This window comes from Castor canadensis, chromosome 12, assembly GCF_047511655.1.
Source record: "Castor canadensis chromosome 12, mCasCan1.hap1v2, whole genome shotgun sequence".
In the NCBI taxonomy this organism is placed as follows: Eukaryota; Metazoa; Chordata; class Mammalia; order Rodentia; family Castoridae; genus Castor; species Castor canadensis.
Window position 1 is genome coordinate 20494663 of NC_133397.1, and position 17686 is coordinate 20512348.

At 43.6% G+C, this 17686-nt stretch overlaps 2 protein-coding genes across 3 annotated transcripts; both read right to left on the bottom strand.

The window, feature by feature from the left end:
* Positions 1–955: 955 nt before the first annotated feature.
* On the bottom strand, positions 956–8419 carry Sf3b6 (splicing factor 3b subunit 6). Its single transcript, XM_020159715.2, has 4 exons — positions 8236–8419; positions 5752–5870; positions 1387–1525; positions 956–1213 (listed from the first exon to the last, which is right to left on the bottom strand). Exons 1-4 carry the CDS (start codon positions 8263–8265, stop codon positions 1124–1126), a joined length of 378 nt encoding a protein of 125 aa, XP_020015304.1. The 5' UTR covers positions 8266–8419; the 3' UTR covers positions 956–1123.
* A 444-nt stretch (positions 8420–8863) lies between these two features.
* Positions 8864–15333, bottom strand: Tp53i3 (tumor protein p53 inducible protein 3). Of its 2 annotated transcripts, none has more exons than XM_020162247.2 (6): positions 15175–15333; positions 14848–14990; positions 13076–13343; positions 11062–11274; positions 9846–10042; positions 8864–9154 (listed from the first exon to the last, which is right to left on the bottom strand). In XM_020162247.2, the coding sequence occupies exons 2-6, from the start codon at positions 14983–14985 to the stop codon at positions 8972–8974; spliced, it is 999 nt and encodes a 332-aa protein (XP_020017836.1). In that variant the 5' UTR covers positions 14986–14990; positions 15175–15333; the 3' UTR covers positions 8864–8971. The 2 variants fall into 2 exon arrangements, with proteins under 2 accessions (XP_020017836.1, XP_073905376.1); XM_074049275.1 differs by having other exon boundaries at positions 14848–14986; positions 15175–15317.
* Positions 15334–17686: the final 2353 nt, after the last annotated feature.

Genomic DNA, 17686 nt, shown 5'->3' on the forward strand with positions numbered 1-17686 from the left:
TGGGAACTCATGATTACAGAATGAGCATTAAGTATTTTATTTACGATAAAGGCACACTATGAGCTAAGGTCTAAAATATACATCACTACCTAATTTCTACCTGAATTTCTAACAATGTAGTGTCACCTGAATGACCATTTTTATGATGGACCTCTGTTCTAAGGAAAAGGTACCCACATGACAAGATATATGGCTCTTTACAAGGCAAGTTATTATTCAAATGTACAGACTGGTCGGTAACTGGTTGTTCTCATACCACCTTTTTATGAAAGTATCTTATTCAGCCACCAGATGGTTCCTTCACCTGTAACGTGCAGCTACAGACATTCACTGAGTTGTAACAAAGAGTTTATTATTGATGAAGATTCAATAAAAGACAAATTGTTGGTTAAGCACTGGAATAGACAACTTAGGTATTAAGAAAATAAAAAGGAGTCTTTACTCCCATTTCCTACATGGGGAGCAGGAAGTATTCCCTGCTTTTCTTTTTTTTTTAAAAGGGCTGGTGGAGTGGCTCAAGTGGTAGAGTGCCTGCCTAGCAAACATGAGGCCCTGAGTTCAAACCCCAGTACCACCAAAAAAAACCCCCACACACGGTAATAGATGACTGCAATCACAACCTTTGGGAGGCTGAGGCAGGAGGATCACAAGTTCAAGGCTATATAGTGAGACTGTCTTAAAAAACAATAAAAAAACCTAAAATGAAACAAAACAAAGAGTATTAACAGGTCCCTCTCTCAAGAAGGGCATGTAGGTAACATCTATAATCTCAGCACTTGGGAGGCAGAGGCAAGAGGATCTTGAGTTCAAGGACAGCCTGAGTTATATAGTAAAAACCTGTCTTTAAAAAAAAAAAAAAGTCCTGAGGCCCACCTATAATTCTTTGTATGGTTTACCTATTTTGCTTTACCCTGATACCAGATGGGGAAAAGGTTCAAGAGAAAGCACTGTCACATTTTATAAAAAGCTGTATTTATTAACATAATATATTCTAATACGTATCAAAGGCTCAAGCAAGTCATTTTAAATCTCAAATAAGAAATCACAATATTCAGTATTAATTAAAAAAAAGGTGGTGGTGGTCATTCATGGGCTTTAGTCCAAAATAAAAATGCAAAAACACTTATTTTGGGGGATCTGTGTTGATACCATATTTCTCCTTGAGAAGCTTTAACTGTTCCTCCTTCTTCTTGGTGTCCATCTTCTGAAATGCCTGGAAATGTGGCAAGCATGGAAGTTAGCAGGTACCAATCTACAGGTCAATGAATTTTACCAATTGCACTAGCTAAAAAAGAAACTCAACACACATTTCCCACCATGGTACAGTTAGTTCTATGCTAATTCTCAAACACGCTCACCACACAATGAGAACTTTGCTATACTTACCCTGTTGGCATTGTAGTACAAGACCACAAGATATCTGTTACAAACGTTGAATCCTGATAGGTGGTCACATGCATTCTTGGCATCAAAGATGTCTTCATAGACTACATAAGCTGTTCCTCTAGTTTCAGGTGTGTTCCCCCTGTAGAGGTAAACTGAATGCAATTACCCACTTACCCAAGCATTGATAATCTTTAGTAACAGAAAACTATCTTTTGGACCTGTGAACTTGTAACTTTTTTTTTTTTTTTTTTTTGCAGTGCGGGACTGAACTCGGGGCTTTAGGGTAGGCAAGTGTTCTCTACCAGTCCAAGTCCTGTAATTATTTTGTTGTTGTTGTTGTTTTGCAGCCGTGGGGTTTAAACTCAGGGCCTCATGCTTGCTAGGCAGGCACTCTTAACACTCGAGTCATTCCACCAGCCCTTTTTGTGTGATGGGCTTTTTCAAGATAGGGTCTCTCAAACTATTTGCCTGGGCTGGCTTCAAATCACGATCCTCCTGATCTCTGCCTCCTGAATAACTAGAATCACAGGTGTGAGGCACCAGCGCCTGGCTCTTTGCCTTTTTAAAGTGCATTATAGTTGGGTGCTGGTTGCTCATGCCTGTAATACTAGCCACTTGGGAGGCTGAGACTGGGAGGATCCAGGTTCAAGGTCAGCACAGGTAAATAGTTTGGAAAAACCCATCTCTAAAATAAACAGAGCAAAAATGGACTGAAGGTGTGGTTCAAGCAGAAGAGTGCCTACTTTGCATGCACAAAGCCCTGAGTTTAAACCTCAGTCCTACCAAAATGAATAAAATATATAAATAAATTGGGGGCCTTGTGCTTGCTAGGCAAGTGTTCTGCCACTTGAGCTACACTTCCAGTCCACACATTTTTATTTCTTATTTTTTCATTTTTATTGTGATATACAGGAGAGATTAATTGTGACAATTTCAAATAAGCTTACATTGTACACTGGTCAGATCACCCCATCTTTCCCTGCCTTGCAAACCCCTCCCGGCTTCATTTAAAGCAATTAATTGCAAGTGGTTTCATCATTCTATTTTACATATGTATTTGAAGTTCATGGACCATATTCACCCTCCCACAAGCACTCCCCCCCACATATACACTGAACCTATTTTACAGTCCTTTCATTACTAATTCCAAAGTCAGTGTTCCAAGGGAACATTGATATATTCCACTATGAGTATACTTTACTTTGGTCAGTTCAACCCCTTCCGTTATCTTCCCTTACCCACCTCACCCCATTATTCAACAGCTTTCAATACATATCCTTATATCCTCTACCTACACACTTGTAATGTATTTCAATATTGTTGACTTTCTATCATTCTCTTTTCCTTTCTCTCTCCCCCAAGTTCCATAGAGAAGAACCACTATTGCAAACATGCTCTTCATATAAGTTTGTATGTTTGGTTTTGTGTATATGTTTATCTTTTGGATATGTCTTCTACATGAGAGAAAACAACACATTCATTTCAAAACAATCCAAGCTCTAGTGCATTACACAGCCCTGTATGTTGGGCAAAGGACTGAGCTTCTGCTAAGATAGCAGGAGAGTCAGGCACTGGTGGCTCACGCCTTTAATCCTAGCTACTCAGGAGGCAGAGATCAGGAGGATCATGGTTTGAAGCAAGCCAAGGCAAATAGTTCTCCAGGACTCTATTTTGAAAAAACCTTCACAAAAATAGGACTGGTGGAATGGCTCAAGGTGAAGGCCCTGAGTTCAAGCCTCAGTGCTGCCAAAAAAAAAAAAAAAAAAAAGATGGCAGGAGAAGTGCACTTATGTCTGGAGCCATCTGTGAGCCAGGGAAGAATACTGGAAGGTGGCTGGCAGCGGAAGGTGAGCCTCACTCACAATATGGATTGCTTCTAGTGGAGACACTCCTTGCCATACCTCCTCGCAACCTCGCAAGCTTCCTCTGGGGGAGGTAGGGAAGTGTGACGAGCAACAGAAGCACTGAACTGCTGGCAGCAGATGGCCAAGAGCTTGCTAGTGAGGACAGTGGGCATGCTTTTGGTATCACAAAAGTGGATACTTTGCCCTCCATCTGTGCTCCAGCCACACACAGTGCAACCATGGGATGAGGTTTAAGACTGTGGGCTGGCTCACCATTTGCCTTTGTCCCTGCACCAGGTTAAGTTAAGGAAAGGCAGCAGATCTGTGGTAAGGGAGGCACCTGCATAGACTCATCTAGGACAAGATTTCAGTCTGGGCCCTGCTTAGAGGTTGTGTTTCCTGTAAAAGGTCATGGAATAGGTATAGGCTGCTGGAGGTGATTGAAGGGTGCCAGTGTCACCGAACAAGCTCACTTTGGTAGGCTGCATAGGCCCGATGAGGGATTTTTATTTGTTTTTTTTAACAGGTCCTTACTGGCTGGTCTCAAACTTGAGCTCCTCCTGTCTTAGCTGCCCTAGGATTATAGACATATGCCACCACAACCTACTCAATGAGGGATTTTATATATATATTTTAATTATTGCTGTCCTGGGGGTACATTTGTGACATTTACCAAAGCTCTTACAATATATCATAGTTGAATTCAGCCCTCCATTATTCTCCTTTATCCCTTTCCCCCCATTCCTGGAACAGTTTCAACAGGTGTCATTTTTTCCATAGAATTTTATTTTCTTTACTCTCTAGGAAGAGCATGAGCAACTATTAACAGCTTAGTCATTTTCAAGAATATATTAAGTATAAAGTTGAGAACTGCCAAAAGGAAAAATTTTAACAATATTTTTAAGTTCCTTAAGGACAAAGGTCATCTTATACTTCAATTTATCCCCACAGCACCATGCACACTGAAATTGCTAATGTGCATTTGAAAGGTAGAGACCTACTTTCTCCTATCAATTCTCTCATACATACCTTTTTAGGAAGCTCTTTCTTCTCTTTTTCTTTTATCTTCTTAGGAAGTAGAATAGGAATAAGTCCTAACTTCATTTTATTTTGGCAGTGCTGGGGATCAAACTCAAAGCCTTTTTTATTTGACAGGATCTTGTTAAGTTCATCAAGATGGCCTCAAACGTTCAATTTCCCTGCCTCATACTCCCTTAGTGGCTGGGATTACAGGTGTGAACCACTATACTAAATTCTTTGGTTTGGCTTTCTGAAATACTCTCTCACTTCACTTAAAGCCTCTCTTGAACATTATCAATGCCTTCATCAGTTAATCACAACCACACTACCATTTCGTGGTGCCTACCATGAATCAGGCATGGTGCTGTCAACACAAAGAAGAAAGAATACATTTTGATGGCTCTGGAAGAGCTCAGAGGTTGCAGGGAGACAAGTATGTATATGGACAACAACAAAACTATGTATTAGTTAGCAAGAGAAGTATAGAAGGTGCTATGGGACCACGAAGAGGGGTGGCTAATGCATACTGGGAGAGAGTATTCAATGATACACAGATCCTGTCTAATTTGATCCAAATTAAGTCTTTGAGTCAGGTAGGTTAGAAAGACCGTATCTCATAGAGAAATGAAACTCAAATGGGTTAAATACTCTGCTCAGTTTCATATGAGTAACAAGTACTCAGTATCTGAATCGTGGTCTAACAACCAATCCAGGAAATTTATCATGCTGTCTCCACATTAAAAGCCCAAAGGTTATCATCCCATTAGTCTCAGCTGAAAAAAGAGAAAAATAAAAAAACTCAGGCAGCCTGTTAGGAAGCCGGGCCTTAAGTAGAATCTTGTCCCTGACTCCCAAGTCAGGGATCTTCTGTATACTATTCTCTATACCTAGAACAGGATTTAAACCTAAAGTCCATGTATTCCATGAAATATAGACAAAATATTTTGTGTATTCTGTGTGAAGGGTCCAAAGCTCTCATCAAATGCTCAGAGGACTGAGACGTCCTAAAAAGGACAGCTGGTCTGTCCTTTTCATCACCATCCAAGTACCAACGATGATGTATTTCCAGTTCTTGGTTTACTCTCAGGAGGAATGTTGATCACTCAAAGAGAGAGTCCTCAGATATCATGGTTCTAGATGCCACAAAAGGGCTCTCAAGTCATAAAAGGAAATTTATTAAGAAATAAATACTATGACTAAAACAAAAACTCTAGAAATCCTTTTGGAGAGACTCTTAAGTAACAGAGGCTACAATACTGTGTAGTATTGTACACTAAACACTGTGTGAGACCAGAAGGGTACTTTTTATTCTCTGAACTTTAGTATTCTCACCTGTGAAATACTACTGCCTATCTTACAGAGGGATGATTCTGCCAGCTATAACGCTGAGATTATAGATTATGTAATCATTTCCAGACAAGCACTTTACTACTTGAGCATACTCCCAGTCCCTGCAATCATTTTCTTTAAATGATATTTCAAAAGACTCAGTAAGACTTACACTCTGATTTGACGAATAGGTCCATATTTCCCAAATATATCATACATTTCTTCAGCTGTAATTTTGTATGGCAAATTTCTTATATACAAAATTCGGTTTACTTCAGGTGGAAGGCGAATCTAAAATGAGAAAAATATATGGTCAATATATTGAGGGGTAGATTTCTACCTTTAAAAAGAAAAGTTTTAATGTTTCATAACAAAAAGCCAAGAATAAGGGGTATAATCTGACATTTGGGGAAGATCATTAGTAGGAACTAGAAGGGGCTATGATATAATCCAGGCTTGTGGCCACTACAGTTTAACAAGTATTTCTCACTTCACTTAAATATACTCAATGCCTCAGACATATAAGAAAGAAGGAAGGGAACAGTTCCTATTTGCTAGATGATAAACGTCCACTGATGACCTTTCTTTAAGTGTTCTCAGGAACTTGTTCTATCAACAACCTCTTCTGTTTTATATTTATAGGCTCTCCCTCCCCACTGGCATCTAGTTCTCATGTAAGCAGTTGCTCATGTTTTGCTGATTCCTACACAAAACAAAACACTTACTTGGATCCCTCTTCATTCACCCAACAACTATTTACCAAGTGCCTTTTTTTATGTATACATCAGGCTAGGTATTAGGAATACACAGTGAAGCAAAAAAAAAAAAAAGGTTTCTGCTTCCCTGAGCTTAACAGTTCTTTCTACTTAATTAACCTGCTCTTTTTACTTTTATAGTCAAGCACGTAGAAAAAGGAAGCTTACAATCACTGACTCATATTCTTTATTTCACTGACACTCAACCTAAGCTTCCACTCCAGATCTCTGCTGAAAGCACCTTTACTAAGACCTTTTAGTTGCAGTATTTGGTTCTCAAACTTCTCTGAGTCTTCTGACACTGTTAACTCATCCATTTTTACACTCTATTTCCTCCTAACTCTGGCTATTTCTCCTCAGTCTTCTTTGACATTAAAATATGTTGTTTCACAGGGTTTTACCACTATTTCTTTTCTTAACTTGTTATATGCTTCCTTGGCTCTTCTTTCCCTTCCTTCCTTCTTTCTCCCCCACCCTCCTGCTGTCTTTCTCTCTGCCCACCTCCTTGGGTTTGAACTCAGGGCTTGGCACTTGCAAAGGAGGCACTCTACTGCTTGAGCCACCTCCAGTCCATTTTGTCCTGGTTATTTTGGAGATGGGGTTTCTTGAACTTTTGCCTAGGCTGGCCTCCAATTGTGATCCTCCTGATCTCAGCCTCCCAAGTAGCTAGGATAACAGGCATGAGCCACAGGGGCCAAGTTCTCCTTGACTCTTTACACTGTTTTTAGTCTAAACTGGTGACTCCTAAATATGTACCTCCTATCCAGAGCTCACTGTTGTGCTTCTTGTTAACATACTCATTTATATATTCCACACAAATTTGTTCAATAGCTATTTGTGAAACTTAGCTGGGTGCCAGTGGCTCATGCCTATAATCCCAGCTACTCAGGAGGCAGAGATCGGGAGGATTGCAGTTCAAAGCCAGCCAGGGCAAATAATTCTCAAGACCCTTTCTCAGAAAAACCCTTCACAAAAAAAGGGCTGGTGGAGTGGGCTCAAGATGTAGGCCCTGAGTTCAAGCTCCAGTACCTCAAAAACAAAAAAAACCTCTGACAACTACTTTTGACATCAGGCTAAGTATTATATTGATGGAAGAATAAGGTACCTATTCCCTGCCTTATGTCACTTCTTTAAAATAACAGCTGACAATATCACCCAATTTCTCTACTCTGTTTATATGAAAATTCATGGAAAAGAGATCTTTGCTGCCTTCATTTTCTCGATTTCTACCATCTTTGCATCTTACTGCAACCAAGTTTTCATCCACTGTAATGATTCTCATCATCAAGGTCAACAAAAATCTCCATCTCTCCTTATCCAATGGTCAATCATGTGCTTTCATCTTAGTATAATTCTAAGAGTCTTAACAGCTGCCTACTCTCTTGAGATTTTATTTTTTCAAACGTTCTCATAATACTCCAGTCTCCAACACTAGAACGTATACAGGACTTTTTGTTTTATTCACCGCTGTTGACTCAGTATCTAAGACGTGTGTTTGGGATGAACTGATTTCCATATCGAAAGTCAGGTACACAGTAGGTGCTCAAATATCCCAAAAGCTTAACATGTGAGTAAGAATTCTAGGTTCTAGCTGGCAGTAAGGACTTGTCTGTGCTACGGACTTTTAGGCCCAGGAGAAGATTCTACCACCAGATTCTGCACCAGTCCCAGGTGCAGGTCAAGGGCTTAGAGATGACACGGTCACTGACACCAGGAGATCCGAGGCACTCTCAAAAGGGATGGGGACGGAAATGCGGCTCAGGGCTCACACCCTGAGAATAGGACTAGGTCAGAATCCCTAAGATGGAATAGGAAATTCTGAGCTTCCCCGCTCGGATCCACACTGGTGACAGTCAAGCAGCCAAGATGTCCCCCTCCTCCGTGGAAGGCGCAGTACTCACATTCGCCCTCTTGGCCGCTTGCATTGCCATCTTGGCGGGCTTCTGAGGTTACTGCAACAAACACTGAAATCCTCTGGACACCTCCGGAGCTCGCTAGTCCTTCGAGCGCTAAACGGCGAAAGACGCAGGACATCAACACACAGGCTGCGCCGGAAGCTGTGACAGCACCGCCGGAAAATCGTCATCTCACGCTGAGACGTGCTGACGTAGTACGTCACCTCCGTTCGACGCCCAGGGTCAAACTAGCCGGAGATCGCTGTCAGGCCGGAAGGCGAAAAGGCGGGCGCCAAGACGCTTCCGGATTCTGGACCGGAAGGGGTGGGACACAAGCGCCAGAAGGGGCGGTGCCTCTGCTGCCCGGGTCCAGAGTAAAGAGGGGGCGTGGCCTAGAGGTGGATGGGGCCCAGGTGTGTAGCGGGACGGGGTGGGGCTCTGGCTAGGTATAGGTGATGCGAGGGTGGGCTTGGCTCTCCAGCAGTGCGCAAAGCCTAGTCTTCAGGGATTGGTTGTTTGTGTGGTGGCCGACGGTGAGGTGTAACCGGAACCGCGTAGTGGCATGAGCCTCGGATTGAGGGTCAGCTGATCGACCTGACTCACACCTCACCCCGCCCCACAGTGAACGTGCCACTTTTCAAGTCCATATTTTATTTCCTTAGACCATCTTTACACCGACCTATTAACGAGGAGGGACCTGGGAGGGCTGGGATGTCCGAGACCTGTGCTGTCCCCTCTTCCTTCACTGGGGCAGCTCCAGGATGATTTTGCCCAGGTTCCTGTTAGACTCCATGTACCCATGGGCCGCTTGGATTTCAGCCATAGGGTAGATTCTGTCCACAACCGGCAGCAGACATTGGGGGTCCTCCTTGGAGAAATGGGGCAGAATTTGCTCCGTGAAAGCTTTCACCAGCGTTTGCTTGTACTAAAATGAGGAAAAGAACATGAGACCGAAGAGGCTTACTCTGCCACTCCCATCCTGCTTAGCCGAATGCTCTCCGACACTGTATGCGTCTACAATCCCTCACTGCCCTCGTGTAGGCGCACGTCCCCCAATGTGTAACGTCTGTTCTGTACCTGATGAAGGCTGAAGGCTGGAGTAAAATACTAGTGTCACGGATAACCTAAGGGCTATTTTTAAATAAAGGTGCCACGCAGGAGGCAGCCACGGACAGGACCCAAGAACTGTCAGTGAGTACAAAAGGAATGCTTAAACTTTGCTGTCCTGCAGTAGGTGTAACCCGAGTGGTGCGGTATGTTCACAGAGATTTAGAAACACAACATAAATAAGAGACTTACTTATTTAGCCAATAGGCTTTCTTAACACACTGAGAAGAGTACTACTTTGCAAAGAAAGTCTTGGAACTATTAGAAGACTTCCTAATATGGTCAATGCTTTGTTTATTATGTTAGGAAGTCATATATATGAAGTATTGGTTATGCCTGAGGTTTCTGTTGACCAGTCTGAATTCGTTGTCTGAAATCAAGTTACCTATTTATCCACAAGGTGGCAGGTTTCTTCATAGGCTCCCTAACCTAAGATGTGACAAAGCATATAAACAAAGCAGTTTTCTGGTTAATTGTTATATCACATTTTCTTTTCACTCATCACTCACCTTTTTGTCCCTAGATCTCAGTAGGCTAGCAATCAGACTTCCTCGTTTAAAAAGCAGTTTTGAAAACAGGGGTCCACTGACATCAGCTCCTCCCATCAGACCATAGAGAATCCATCGACCATCAACAGCCAGGCAGTTGACATTCTTCTCCCAGTAAGATCCACCTATGCAGTCTAAAATAAGGTTGACTCCAACACCTTCCATAGGAAACAGATTTGCAATGCTAGTCAGACACAGAAAACTTGGTGCAAGGTAAGATTCCATAGTATATACGTGGATGTATGGGTAAAAATAAATACAGGGAACTGGGCGTGGTGGTACATATCAATAATCCCAGCACTCAGAAGGCCGAGGCAGGAGGATTGGGAGTTTGAGGTCAGCTTGGGCTACATAGCAAGACCTGTCTTCAAAAGTAAAAAATAAAATAAAAATAAGTAAATAAATAAGTAATTACAGGTAGAAGTTGTAGATCTATTGGCTGGAACTAGAAGCACGGGTCGTAGAAACGTAAATGAAGTTTAGGTAGAACTTTATTATAGCATGTGTGATATAGTTCATTTTTTATGATCCTTGAACACAGCAAGAGGGAAATGGGTATTTCCTCTTACCCTCAAAATAAATACAGTGCCAGTGGCACCTAGACATAAGTAAGATGGGGACAATGGAAGTCCACCCCAGGTTAGCTGTTCATACCTAAGTTCTGAAGTATCTGCATTGGGTTATCAGAATCACAGCTTGCTAATATTGTCTTCATCTTTCCTTTTCTATCATATGAAATGTGGGAAGGAATTAATAAAAAATATCCAGACTTGGTGTTGGAATTCAGAGGTGTACGCATCTGCTTATTCATTTACAGAGCTGCTCCTTTGACCTGCCCCAAAATGGTCTCTGTCCCAAGTTTCCTGTTAACTCACTGCAGACTGGCTGATTGAGAACAAGTAGCGTTGGGTAATTCCAGGCAAACTCTGTGTGATTATCCAGTTTCTAAAGTCTCTATCAATCCTATCACTGGCAAGAATGCACGTGGAAAACATATTAGACCTAAATGTTGGCTGCCCGTTCCCAGTGGTCAAAAACCAAATAACAAGAATTTGGCCAAGGCAGCTGTAGTGTATTCAGCAGAGGCAAAACTGATCCACAGCCCTGACACCTTGAGGCTGGTGAGAGATTTAACCATCTCTTCAATTTCTGTTGAGCTACAGAAGCAGTTGCTTACCTTTGGTGAATTTCAGAGTGGCTTCAGAAAAATCTTCTTCTTTGTAATTGAATCCAGCAGCTGCCCCAAGCTTTATTGTCATTTGAAGTTTGTGCTGGGAGCCAGCTGTGACCAGAGGAATAGCACCAGCCATCCGAGCTAGTTGGATGGCAGCTGTGCCCACACCACTTGATCCTGCATGGATTAGCACAGAGTCTCCAGCCTGAACATGTCCTGTGACAGAAAATATAGGAGCTGTTCTACTTTCTAACTACAGGAATACATGTTCCCACGAACAAATGCCAAATCTCTTGCTTTCTGAAGGGAGCATAGCAACTGTTCTTTTTCATCTTATTGCCTCAGATCAAGTGGGAAATGACCTTTAGAAACTGCGTTATTAGCGACACATCCATAATCTGTTTTACCTATTAAATAACACAGAAATATATATCTTCTAACCTAGACACTGTAAGCCAGAATAACCCCAGTTGTCACTGCTACCACCTGAAGCTAGTCCTTCAGTCTGAAACTGGCTTTGGCAGGTCTCACTGATGCAGGCACCACATGCAGGGACCAGGACCCTCCCAAAATGGAGCTTTCAATATGACATTTCTTTCTCAAAATGGAGAGTGGTTCTCCACTGGCTTTGTGTTGAGTCCTGACAGGCTGGACAATCTGGCCCAGTCTCATCTTTGACAAATGAGAATAGTCATCTTTCACCTCTGAGTGGAGCAGCTGATCTCTCCTTGATACTCTTTCTTGGACTACCTTGTGTCCTGTCCAACACATTTTACCCACCCTTCAGGTCCTTCTCTTCTTAAACACATTCTCTGACCACCCCTGCCCACATCAGCTCTTCCCATCTTGGGCATCAATTGCTGTTAGAGATGGGGCTATCTTTCTGAATTCTATGGTTTCTGTGGTTGTCTGATTTTTTTTTTTTTTTTTTTTTTTTTGCGGTACTGGGGTTTGAACTCAGGGCCTACACCTTGAATCATTCCACCAGCCCTTTTTGTGATTTTTTTTTTTTTGAGATAAGATCTGGCGAACTATTTGTCCAAGGCTGGCTTTGAACCTCAATCCTCTTGATCTCTGCCTTCTGAACAGGATTAAGGATGTGAGCCACTGGTGCCCTGCTAATTTTTAGTTTTATTTTATTTTATTTTTTGAGGCAAGGTCTTGCTATGTAGCCCAGGTTGGTCTTAAACTCATGATCCTCCTACACAGCCTCCTGAGTGCTGAATGTTTTGGGTTTTTGTTTGTTTGTTTCCTTATGGTGCCAAGGAGCAAACCCAGGGCCTTGCATATGATAGGCAAGTGCTCTACCTATGAGTTACATTTCCCAGCCCCTGGGTTTATTGAGATAGTCTCACCACGGAGCCCAGACTGGCATCAATCTTGCGATCCTTTTGCCTTGGCCTCGTGAGTGGTGGTATTACAGATATACATCACCACACCTGGCTGGTTGTCTGATTCTCAGGCATAGGTCATCTTCCCAGTTATACTGAGGTCTCTAAAGGCTCTAAAGCATGGACCAAGTCTTCTTAGGCTCCCTCAGAGGTGCTCTTGGCTGGCCTCAGAGGGATTGGGGGAAATAAATGATTGGCCCCTTCTGTTTTGCTGTTGTTATTTTGTTTTCATTTTTTTAGTGCTGGGAATCTAACCCAGGCTCTTGTGTCTGCTAGGCAAGCATTCTACCAACTGACCTATGCCCCCAGCCTGCCCTTTGTATTGCACTGGGCCCTAGCGAGAAGCCCAGCATGATTCTGAGGAGTTGGGACTGCTAGCGAGAAGCCCAGCATGATTCTGAGGAGTACTGCTGTTAGGCCTACATTGTTAAGATGTTCACAGGCCTTCCATCTGCTAACTATGCCTCTCAGCCTCTGCGTCAAGCCTTGTTAACATGCTTTGAGGAGTATTACTGGTGTTGAGTAGGACACTGGGGTTGGGTGCCCTGGAAGACTGCTGGGGCTTAAAGAAGTTGATTCACTGAGAAGCTGAGCCATAATGTATGGAATGAAAAGGGTTTCCTCACCCACAAAATGTAACAGCTGGAAGGCAGTGAGCCAGGCCTCTGGGATGGCTGCAGCCTGAAACAGAGTCAGTCCCTCAGGGATGGGCATTAGCAGCTCTTCAGGGATGGTGACATACTGAGCCTGTCCTCCACCTGACAGTAGAGCCATGCATGAGTCCCCAATCTTCCAGTGTCCCTGGCAGCCAGGCCCCAGCTCTGCCACATGTCCTGATGCTTCAAGTCCCAAAATGCTGCTGGCTCCTTGGGGTGGGGGATACCGGCCCTGTCTCTGCAGAGAGAGGAGTGCACAAAATGGTGAATATGTCAGAAATCTATGTGCCACCATTCGTGGCCCCAATCCCAGACAGAAAATTCAGGATGAAGTCTGGTTTTATAAGTCAGGAAAAGGGAGAGGAGAGGTAATTTGGTTTGTGCAAAATAAAAGTCTGCAGGTCATAGAATTAGTGGATGTCAAAGTGTTAGGGCCTTAAACATTTACCTCATTAAATCCTTGGTTTTGACAAATGGACGTATGGGCCCAGGTGGGGAAATGCCTTGCCCAAAATCACAAAGTAAATTAGTAGAGGGACTAGGAACAGAACTGTGGACTTCTCATTTATTTATTTATTGCAGTACTGGAGTTTGAACTCAGGGCCTTCCACCAGCCCTATTTTTGTGATGAGTTTTTTTTGAGATAGGGTCTCACAAACTATTTGCCCTGGCTGGCTTCTGACATCGATCCTCCTAATCTCTGCCTCCTGAGTAGCTAGGATTCCAGGCATGGGCAACTGGCACCCACCTGACTTTGTGGATTTCTTAATGTCATATATTAAATGCCAGCCTCTGTAATTACTCCAGGCCTCAGAAGACTTAACTAGACCACAGGGACTTAACTAGAATTATGCATCAGAACCACCAAGGCATTTTGTATTGTTTGAAGTACACTTGCCTGAATCCTGACACATTTATGTTGAAAAGTTTCTCCAGCTGATTTTGGTGCACACTTATGATTGGTCCCAACAAATATGGCTGGCTTAGTCTAGCAAACAGAAGAAAAGTCTTACTGTCCCCATCAGCTGTGGGACCCTCAGAGGAGAGAGTTAAACTTTGGGGTCACAAAGACCACAACTTGAATCACAGTTTTGATTACTACTGTTACGGCCTTGTTACCTCTCTGATCCTGGGTTTCTTTCCTTCCTTTCCTTCCGTTTTTGAGACAGGACTTCCCTATGTAGCTTAGGCTGTCTTCAAACTCAAGATCCTCCTGCCTCAGCCTCCAAATGCTAGGACTGCAGGCACGCTCCACCAAGCCCCACCAGTTTCTTTATTAGTAGAATACAAATGGTGAACAGCGTTTACTCAATAAAAGGGTAGTTTGCTTTTCCCTACCAAGATTTTGCTTGGCAAATGCTGCTTGCTTTGGTTTTGTTGTTTATTTTGCTTTGCTTTACTCAGGCATGCTACACGATCCTCTGCCACTGAGGAGGATCAAGATGTTTGGGGCAGGAGTCTTGAGTACGGGGTGGGGGCAGGCAGGGTACCGCGGAGAGAAGAGAGGACCAATGGGGTAAGAAGTAAGATAAAGTTCAGTCCCAAGGTCCTTAAGGCTCCCTTTGTCTAACAAAGAGGCTAGCTGGTTTCGGTCGAGAACCCCAGCACACTTGTCCTAATGGGTGTCGCCGGCAGCGACCCAGGTCTCCGTCATCGGTTGGGGGTCAGTTCAGTGAAGGCGTCCTGGGAGCCCCGGAGTCCCGCCCAGCACCGGCCGCCGGGGCCCTGGGTACCTGGAGTACCTGGAGTAAGTCCGCCCTGTTCAGGGCGCTGGCCGCCACCTTCAGGAGGACTTCACCTTCTCCGGGGCTCGGCTTGGCGACCTCCTTCAGGTAGAGGGTTTCTGGGCCGCCGTGCTGGTCAAAGTGCACAGCCAGCATGCTGTCTGAGCACAGTGGGGAGCAGGAAGAAAGCCAAGGGATCAGCGGGTGCAGCGCCCCCTGCAGGCCGCCGGGGTCCCCGCCGCGTCCTCCCCCTGGCCCCTGGGACACGGGTGGAATGGCAGGCTGAGGGTCTCTTTAGGCAAGTTAACCCTTCTGGGCTGGAGCCCATGGAAGTTGCTTGCTTACCTTGGTCGGGGTCCCCTCCTCGGCTCTGGTCCCGGGGCTGCCTAGTCGCCACTGGGAGGATGGCTGGACTCTGGGCAGCCCCAGGGGTGGAGCTGAGCAGAACCAACTCAATCCTGCATGCTTCCTTTAAAATGCAAAGCAGCGCACGGGCAGATCAGGTGTTCTTTTCTTAAGTCTTCCTAGGTTGGCTCAGCGCTAGATGGGAAAACTTCCTTCCCGCTCTAGGGAAGGCTGACACTGGGAGCATAATGATGAGGCCAGCCTTGGCAAATAATTCAAAATATCTGTTCCAAAATAACCAGAGCAAAATGGGCTGAGGTGTGGCTCAAGTGGTAGAGTATCTACTTCATGAGTGAGAAGCCTGAATTTAAACCCCAGTCCCACCAAAAACCAAAATAATAATAATAACCTTAAATGTGTTCACTATTGAAGAAGAAGTATGAAAAACGAAAGAACTAAATATTCACTTAAGAAATTTAAGTCAGGCACTATAGGTGATATACACTTGGGAATCGGAGACAGGAAGATCACAGTCAGCCTGGGCTACAGAGTAGACCCTGCCTCAAAATAAATAAATAAATAAATAAAATAAAAAAAGAAATTTAAAAAGCAACACAAAATAAATCAGAAAAAAAAGAATAAAACCTGAAACTGATATAAGAAAAATGTGAAACAAATAAATCAAAAAAGTACAAAGGATAAATAACTCCAAGAGCTAGTTTTATATAAAAACCATTAATATGGATGAAATACATTGGTATTTAAATTTGAGGAACAAGAGAGAGCCAAAATCTGAAAGATTAGGAATGAGGAAGAAGATAGAACTACAGATAAAGGAGTGATTAAAGGAAGAATGAAATCAAATTACACATAGCTCTATGGCAACGAATTTTAGTCTAGGGGAAATGGAAACTTTTCTAACAAAATGAGTCCTTCCTTCCCAATGGAAGGTGTATTTTCCCCTCCATTTATATTGCTTTTGCTAGTGAAATGGAGCACAGGTGACAAAGGTGTGGTCAGTTTCCATTGGTCCCCTTGCCTTTCTGCCATCCACCTGTCTCTCACCTTATCCTAGAATCAGAGACACACAGAACAGACCTGAATCCAACCCATTGTCTAGGGCCAAGCCATAACTAAACAAGTAATAAACTGTTAACATTGGGGCATGTTTATTTTTGCAGTGTGATTGATTAATAAAGACAAAAATCTCTTTAAGCAATTACCAAACAGAGGCCTGAAGCAGTGGTTTATGCTTGCAATTGACAGCTACTTGGGAGGTAGAGATTAGGAGAATCATGGTTTGAGGCCAGCCCAGCAAAAAATTAGCAAGATCCCAATTCAGTCAATGTGGCGTGTGCCAGCCGGTGATCCCAGCTACAAGGGAGGCATAGGTAAGAAAATTACCCCAGGCAAAAATGGGAAACTACCTAAAAAATAATTAAAGCATAAAAGGGTTGGGTTGTGTGGCTCAAGTGGTAATAAGCTTGAAGCCCTGAGTTCAAGTCCCAGTACTACAAGAAAGAAAGAAAGGAACCAGGCACCAGTGGCTCACACATGTAATCTTAACTGCTCAAGTGGCAGAGATCAGGAGTATCATGGCTTGAGGCTAGCCCAGGCAAATAGTTCACGAGACCCTATCTCAAAAAACACCTCACAAAAAAAGGGCTGGTGGAGTGGCTCAAGCTGTAGGCCCTGAATTCAAGCCCCAGTACTCCCAAAAAAAAAAAGACAAAAGAGAAGAATATCTAAACAAATTAAGCAATATGTTTTTGGATGAGAGTACAGTAAATTAAAATGTCAAGTTCATTAAATTAACATATAAATTCAGCCATGGCTGAGTCCTCAATCTTCCAGTGCCTCTGTACTATCCCTTTTACTGGGTTTTAGCCTGCCTTCCCAGGGGCTGGTGACCAGTCAGAGGGCAAGGGACAATAAGTCAAAGGGGGAAGGGAGCCATACCTGGAGTCCCTGCCTCATAGAAGGAGGGACTACCACAAAGTCATGGGGAATTTATTAGGGGTCCCTATGTGTTACACAGATTGTCCCTCTCTAGGTATGCTGACTCCCAGAAGGATTAAGCAAGGTGAAAACCCTACAAACAGAATAGGTTGCTTTTCTCCAAACAAAAAATCCTGGCTTCCAACCCCTTTCTGGCAAGGTCCAACTTTTAGGGTGGGGGTGTCATTTCCTGATGACTGATTACAAGGTCTGTATTCCAAGAGTCACACCAGAAGTTCACATGCTCGCAGAACACACTCTATCTGTTGTGTTAGGCACACACAGCTGTTGCTGCTCCTCTGAGAGTTGTGTGGGGTGGGAGGGTAACCTTTCCCAGATGTTCCCTGGGCTCCCAGCCTCTCCAATACCTCCATGAAGTTCTGCTGAGTCACGGTGAGGCAGCAGCTTCTCTAGCTCCAAGTCCAAGCTTGGGCAGCCCAGCAGCTCAGTGGTGATTCATGGTGTGGAACAGCATAAAGGACCTGGAGGAACTCACTGCCAGGGGCCATGCCAG

Coding starts and splice junctions, on each gene's coding strand:
- Sf3b6 (XM_020159715.2), bottom strand. CDS start 8,265: ATGGCAATGCAAGCGGCCAAGAGGGCGAAT. Junction 1,526..5,751: donor CCTATTCGTCAAATCAGAGT/GTAAGTCTTACT, acceptor TTACCTCTACAG/GGGGAACACACCTGAAACTA. Junction 1,214..1,386: donor TGTACTACAATGCCAACAGG/GTAAGTATAGCA, acceptor CCACATTTCCAG/GCATTTCAGAAGATGGACAC.
- Tp53i3 (XM_020162247.2), bottom strand. CDS start 14,985: ATGCTGGCTGTGCACTTTGACCAGCACGGCGGCCCAGAAACCCTCTAC. Junction 10,043..11,061: donor CACTCTGAAATTCACCAAAG/GTAAGCAACTGC, acceptor TTCCTATGGAAG/GTGTTGGAGTCAACCTTATT. Junction 9,155..9,845: donor TGAGATCTAGGGACAAAAAG/GTGAGTGATGAG, acceptor TCCTCATTTTAG/TACAAGCAAACGCTGGTGAA.